This window comes from Nicotiana tabacum, chromosome 11, assembly GCF_000715075.1.
Source record: "Nicotiana tabacum cultivar K326 chromosome 11, ASM71507v2, whole genome shotgun sequence".
NCBI classification, from domain to species: Eukaryota; Viridiplantae; Streptophyta; class Magnoliopsida; order Solanales; family Solanaceae; genus Nicotiana; species Nicotiana tabacum.
Genome location: NC_134090.1, coordinates 70,886,651 through 70,893,854, shown reverse-complemented (window position 1 = coordinate 70,893,854; position 7,204 = coordinate 70,886,651). Strand labels below are relative to the sequence as shown.

At 36.5% G+C, this 7,204-nt stretch overlaps 1 protein-coding gene across 1 annotated transcript; it reads right to left on the bottom strand.

The window, feature by feature from the left end:
* Positions 1-246: 246 nt before the first annotated feature.
* Positions 247-6,956, bottom strand: LOC107765392 (putative protein phosphatase 2C 38). The gene is made up of 5 exons (XM_016584029.2): positions 6,738-6,956; positions 6,066-6,577; positions 4,175-4,542; positions 1,680-1,916; positions 247-995 (listed from the first exon to the last, which is right to left on the bottom strand). The coding sequence occupies exons 2-5, from the start codon at positions 6,397-6,399 to the stop codon at positions 768-770; spliced, it is 1,167 nt and encodes a 388-aa protein (XP_016439515.1). The 5' UTR covers positions 6,400-6,577; positions 6,738-6,956; the 3' UTR covers positions 247-767.
* Between the last annotated feature and the right edge of the window lie 248 nt (positions 6,957-7,204).

Genomic DNA, 7,204 nt, shown 5'->3' with positions numbered 1-7,204 from the left:
CAACTCATAACTGGGACTGGAAAATTAGGGAATATAGCTAAAAATTTGCTGCAATAGGTTAGATTACCCCTCTTGTGTAACTATCTCTGCATAGATAAATTCTTTAAGAAAAAAGAACATTTAAGGAAATAGGTCTTTGGCTAAACTGGCCCAGAAGTATATTTCTAACCAAGAACTGCCCCGTAGAACAAATCCAAATACCATACCATTTCAGTGCGGAAATAGTACCTATGACACCATTATGCATAAAAGAATAAAGTACTATCCATAGAAATGATAAGTAGCTCACCTTCTTACTTTCCAGGATGTTGGAATAAGACCTATGCATATACATACAGAGATACAAAGAAATTCCAAGTCAAATAACTGCGAACATGTATATATATAGAGCGCAAAATTTTGACTTGCAAAAGATTTTTTTTTTTTGACAGAATACCGATTTAATTCAGGAAATGAAATTCAAACATTAGAATTTTTGAGTTTTGAACATCTCTTCAAAAACTGAACTTGTCATTTTCTGTTTTCTACCTCACCACTTTTGTCCATGACATTCCAGGTTTCATATGCCAACCAGCAGAGAGAGAGTTTTGACAGAATCTTTTTCCAGGCATAATCATCAACTTACCATTTATGGTGAGATTCCAAGAAGCAAAAGCTTCACATACTACTTCTATTGTCCTTTTTTTTCCCCTCCTTTCTCTTTCTGTTTTAAGAGAAATGTTTCAAGATATATCAGCCCAGGTGGATTAAAAGGTAGGTAACTTATTCTAAGTAATGGAATCTCCAGGATGTCCACCTCCTTTAATTGAGATCACTGGCCCGTGGAAGGAACTTCGACTTATCAAATGGGAATCTAGAAACAAAACTACGACCGTGATATCATCGTGAAAATGCCGTCTCACTCCCCGATCTATCTTTTTCAAGTCCGAGTATCTCATTTCTCTTTTCTTTGCTGCCTCCTGAAGGGCAGCTTTTACAAGTTTTCTAGCAATACCCTGCACAATTTTGAAATACATTAGTCCACTCGGAGTAAATAACCAACTTTATGACAAAATAACATTAAGCAAGTTTAAATAGTTGGCCAATTGCTTTTCCTTGAGGAAGACAGGTTTTCCCCCAAAAAAAAAAAAAAAAAAAAAAAATAGTCCACCTGGAGTAAATAACCAACTTGTACACAGAATAAACCATAAGAAAGCTCAACAGTCGGGCAATTGCTTTTCCTTGAAGACAGGTTTTCAAGAAAACAAAAGAAACATACTCAATCGCATTTATAGCCATAGTGGATTCTGTTGCAAATTATTTTCGTCTACTAAAAATATAAGCATGGGCATTATGTCTAGAAACTGGAAACCATGGCAGACAACCTCTGCCGATTACTTCTTCTCTTTTGCTGAAACCAAAAATGATAAATTGATTGCCCTACCTGTTATTTTCCTCCACAAATTCCCTTGGTATACGTTCCTTTCCTTCTTTCCTTTTTCTTGAAAGTGGCTTGTTAAATCATTGACTAACCTTTTAACTGTATTTGTTTTTTTTTCTCCGAAATCTTTATTTAAGATGGCAACACAAGTAAGAATCTCATCCCATTGAGCCAAAATAGCAAGCCAGTTTAACCATTGAGAAGAAAGAGAACAAGAAACAGAGAGTTTAACTTTGACAACATATCAGTAAGATCTTACATGACGTGGACAGCTGTTCACAATGTCAACGGCCTCTTGATTGCTGAGATGTTCCCATAAGCCATCTGATGCAAATATGAGAAACTGATCAGAAGGAAGGAGTCTGTGCGCAAGTACTGATGGCTCCGCAAGAAGGATTGGCTTCTCGAATGTTCCGGGAGTTCTGAACTTAGGAAGCAACGGCTCTCTGTTAAACTCTGCTCTCTTCAAATATGCATCACCAATTGATCTTGAAACCTGTAAAAGTGCATTAGATAATAACCATCATATACAGAAGAACTGATATTATATCTCCTCCATACTTTCCATATCGTGCAAATCTGTTTGCTTAGCATAAGAGCAAATAGATTTCAGCTTTCCCTCTAGAAACTTAGCATAAGAGCATTCCCTTTTTGCTTCTTTTAGGAGAAATTAATATTATTTCCCTGAGAAGTTTGTGAGATGGATCATGGTATGCCTAAGAACTGTCGCTTATTCAGTAGTAATTAATGGGAAGCCCTCAAGACCTTTTGAAGCTAAGAGCGGCCTGAGACAAGGAGACCCTATGTCTCCTTTTCTCTTTGTATTAGCCATGGAGTACTTTAGTCGATTGCTGAAGACTCTGAAAGCAACACCAGAATTCAGATACCACCCAAGATGTGCCAAAATGCAACTGGTGCAATTAGGTTTTGGTGATGACTTATTACTGTTATGCTTCCAGGAATTTTTAGAGGCATCAAGATTGATAGCTAACAGTACCAAAAACTCAGTCTATTTTGGTGGAGTATATCCTACGGTACAACAACAAATACTGGAGGTGCTTGGTTTCACAGAAGGAGACCTACCTTTGAGTATCTTGGAGTGCCACTTAGCACCAAGAGGTTATCAGTAGCTCAGTGCCAGCCACTAATTGAGAAAATGATTGGAAGAGTAACTAGTTGGACAGCAAGGTTCTAATCTTATGCAGGCAGAATTCAATCGATAAAGAGTACTTTTTTAATTCAAACATTTTGGGCACAAATCTTCATCTTGCCAAAGAAAATCCTCAAACACATTGAGACTATATGCAAGAAATTCTTGTGTACTGGAGAAGTTGGTATTTCCAGGAAAGCACTACTAGCATGGGATACTTTATGTAAGACCAAGGCTACTGGAGGGATGAATATAACTGACATAACACTCTGGAACAAAACTGCCATTTGTAAGTCATTGTGGAATCATTGCAAAAAGAAAGACATATTGTGGGTTACATGGGTTCATATGTATTACATAAAGGAAAAGCCAAGTGAGGAAGTTCAGGCTAAGCAAGCATCATAATTTAATTCAGAAGATCATGAAAGCAAAGACCAATGTGGAAGCTGCTGGATATACTTTACCATATCTCCAACAGATTGAGGACTTCTCAACAAGTAAAATATATAACTTTATGAGGGGGTTCTTTCAAAAGGTGGACTGGAGAAGACTAGTATGCAACAACCAAGGGATACAAAATAGACCTTTATTTTCACTCTAGCATTGCATGGCAGGTTATCTATCAAAGACCGCAGGGGCGAAGCTATGTTGGCCCAAGGGTGGTCAACTGACCACCCTTCACCGAAAAATTATGCTACGTATAAGGTAAAATATTAGTTGTTATTAATTAAAAATAGACTTTGAACACCCTTGCATAGCCCACTGGCAATTTTGAACACCCTTATAGAATTTCCTGGCTTCGCCACTGAAAGACAGGCTAGCAAAATGGGGAATAGTCACTGATAAAATATGCCCTTTGTGCAACATAGAAGAGGAATATATCTCCCGTTTATTTTTTGAGTGTTCTTTCTGTGCAAACATTTGGAATAGGATACTAGAATGGCAAGGAGTCCAGAGATTGGCAAGACATTGGCAGAATGAAATTCGCTGCGCTGTGGCAAATGCATGAGAAAGATCTGCTACAAATTAAGTATATAGAATGGCCTAGCAGGGTGCACATACCATATATGGGAGGAAAGAAATCACAGATGCTTTCAGCATACACAGAGGAGCAGTGATGCTATTAAAAGGCAACTAATCCAGTTGAATTTTATCCATCGTGTTTATCTGTTAACAAGATAGTGGAGTCCAACAGGAGTAAGAGGGGTAGATATTGTTCCTCAGGTGCTAGTTAGCTCAAGCCTGGGACTGTTTGTCCAGATTTAGCCTAGTTTATGTTTGTTTTCTTTTCCCTTGAGCTGTACATATTTACTTTGGTTAATGACATTCTTTTATTTTCCAATATATATATATATATGGAGCTGTAAGAGGTCCAGACTTGAAAGTCCCAAAATAATAAAATAGACCCACATATTCAAGATGTCATTCCTAAATTTATGCTACAGAGAGAGAGAGAGAGAGAAACATTTTGTGGTCCTAAGTCCAGAGGCATAACAGCGATCACTGCATCAAACCTTATAACTAAGACAAAATTTCACTTAATTAATATCTACACAATTAGAAGTATGATAAGATGAAGTTTTACAGCAGTTCAAGGAATTCACCTGTATAATACCCTTCACACGCCAAACCTTGTGCTTTAATACTACTACTTGTGGATCATCAGGATGAAGAGAGCGTAGTTCCTCCCGGACAGATTCCAAATTTGCATTGTGTTCAGACGACAATTGAATAGCTTTAACCTCTTTCAGATCCCCCTCTTCTCTTCCTAATACCACACGAGAGTCTCCAGCATTTGCAATGTATAACATCCCATTGCAAATTATACCCACTAAACAACATGATCCCACAGAAGCAATGTGGGGTTTAATTAGCCATTGCTTTCTCACTAGAGAAAGAAACTCCTCTTCTGTAGCCAAATATGCCTTGCTTATGACATCAGCTGACATTCCTTGATCCTCTGAGGTGAATTCTGCAATACAAATAGCTGTTAACTGAGTAACAAATGCATCAGTAATCTTCAAAAACCATACACACAAAAAAAAAGAGTAATGCATTCACGCCCTTGTCAAAGAGAGGAAATAAACAGACATGTTTTTTTTCGATCAACTCCTTTCAGGGGGAATTAGGTTGTTTTGAGCATGGGGTACACCTCATGTCTTTTATCCACTTCTCTTTACCGTGATATGTCAAAGAAGGATCAGTTACCAGAGGATGGTCTCCATTACTACAACCAAAATTTAGTATTTGTATCTTCGCAATTACAGGTATCCCGTTAGCAAATAATTTGGAGGTTTTTAAACATAAGGGACTAATCATGTTCAGTTATAATCTCCAAATGCCAAACAGAACATTCCACTAATGCTTCAAATTTACACAGATAATTCAGGGACAAGGAACCTGAGAATTCTACATTATTGATCCTAAGAGCACAAGCTGCTTCTCTTGCAACCATATATGTTATCCGCTCTCTTTTGATTTTCAAAAAGATGAGTCAAACCAACAGAACATTCCTTCTACTAATGCATACAGACAGACAGCATTCCTTCTTCACAACTTACATCTATTATCATTCATAAAGGAAGTTTTTCTTTACAAAATATCTAACTCTCCAAGATTTTAACAATGAAAATGTTGGCAATTTGGGTAAAAATGTCCAGATTCCACTGCTAAATGATACATAATAGTATGTTTATATAAAATATGTATCTTTCTTTAATAAGGTTTATAGAAGAATAATCGTTTGATGGTCTTTGACCCAATATTTATAAAACAGCCTTAAAATACTGAGCGGTGAGGGCCTTATACATAGTGATGTTGAGACTGAATTCTTCTGAAAGATACTCTATGCATGCATAATAAACCGTCACATCATTTGCTTTCATCTCTAGTCAAACACCTATAATTTTCTTTCTTTTGTCTATTCTTCCAGGTAATTGAACAAGAAGAACATTTTTTTCATAAGTTATCCCCATACAGCTAGGATAGGCGGGGCCCATATTAGTTCTCTTTCACAACTTGCAAAGGACATTATTCTAAAAGGATGTTATTCCTAACCAAAAGAAAAAGTCCCAAATGTCCTAAACTCAATCATGGTCTTGATTATGCCAGAAATAGCTAAAAGCAGTCTAAAGTTGTCCTAGTTTCTTGGGTAGGAATTAGAATAAAAAAAGTTCCCACTGCTAAAAGCTTTCCTTTCAGTAAGCACGTTATATGGAAACCATACGAAGGTTTTAACCTGAAAATTTCATTCAAAATGTATGTAAAAGAAACTCAAAAGTATGTAACAAACCTAAAAATTCAATACAATCATTCAGAAATACATATATCAAAATGAGCCTATGCGTGGCATATATGATTCCGTACATATACACAAAAGGGATTACAAGAGTTACTGCAGGAAACAAGCTTCTGGACCACATATACGTCAACATAAGAAATGCAAGAGCTATAATTGATGATGAAGCAAAGCATTGAAAAAGAAGAAAACCATACTCTTGAGGTTCTCAAAAAGGCGGTCATTTATGAAGCGGGCAGCTTCTGGACCAGCATGGCCATCATAAATTCCGACAAAGGTCCCTTGAGGACCTGTATCCGCCAAACTCAACGGCCCGGATTCAAGCTGGCACTGATCCTCCATTACATTATTTGCTTGTATTACAGCCATTGAAAATTCTCCATTTACATGATGCCCTGAATCTTTGTACCACCACAATCCATCGACTCGGCCACCTGGATCTCCACCTCTAGTGCTACTATTCTCACCTTCGTTCTCTATCGAAGGCTTCCAACAAGGGTATACAAACTTTCTCAATGTAGTTGTCACCATCCCTTTACATATTATTGCTATAATAATTATAACTCACCCAAAAGAACTATCACTCAAAATATTAATCAAATTACTACTATTCCAGAATCCAAACCCCAGTTTCAGACCTATTCTATTATGAGGATCACCACAAGTTCCAGACTTTGTGCATATATCAATCAATGCAGACACCATTAATCTGCATAACCACAATATCAATAACCAAAAATCAATTTGCATTGCAAACACATTAGATTACCAATCTATACTAAAAAGAATAATGGGTTTTCAAGAAAATACACAAATATGCAAAAGTCAAAGAACTCCAAATAAGAAGAATAGGGGATCAAATTAGATACCTTGAATCAAAGATTTTCAACAGTGATGGCAATGGAAGACACCCATTATCAGATTATTTTGTTTTTTATTAAATAAAGTTTGGAACTTTTACTCACGAGGAAAGAGAAAAATTCTCTATGTAATGTGGAAAGGGGTAGATCAGAGTGCGTGTGAGGGTGAGGGAGAGGGAGAGAGAAGGCCACTGTGGTGGTGAATGTTTTTTTTTCCTTGTAATTGTAGTTAAGAAAGAGAATAGACACATAAATAATTATTGGAACTTTGAATGGGCCCTTAAGAAATTCTGATTTGTTCACTTTTCTTTCTTCTAAGTGACGTTTGGACATAAGAATTGTAAAATCTCAAAAAAAAAAAAAAAAAAGTGAAAATAATTTTCAATTGAAAATGGTATTTGAAAATTAGAGTTATGTTTGGAGTTACTATAATTTTGGGTTATTTTTGAAATTTTGTAAGTTATCTGAGTGAAAAT

Excerpts from the sequence above, each read along its gene's own strand:
- LOC107765392 (XM_016584029.2), bottom strand. The coding sequence starts at position 6,399 with ATGGTGACAACTACATTGAGAAAGTTTGTATACCCTTGTTGGAAGCCT. Across the intron at positions 4,543-6,065 it reads CCTTTTTGAGAACCTCAAGA|AATTCACCTCAGAGGATCAA; the intron begins GTATGGTTTTCT and ends TTTGTATTGCAG. Across the intron at positions 1,917-4,174 it reads GTGTGAAGGGTATTATACAG|GTTTCAAGATCAATTGGTGA; the intron begins GTGAATTCCTTG and ends GCACTTTTACAG.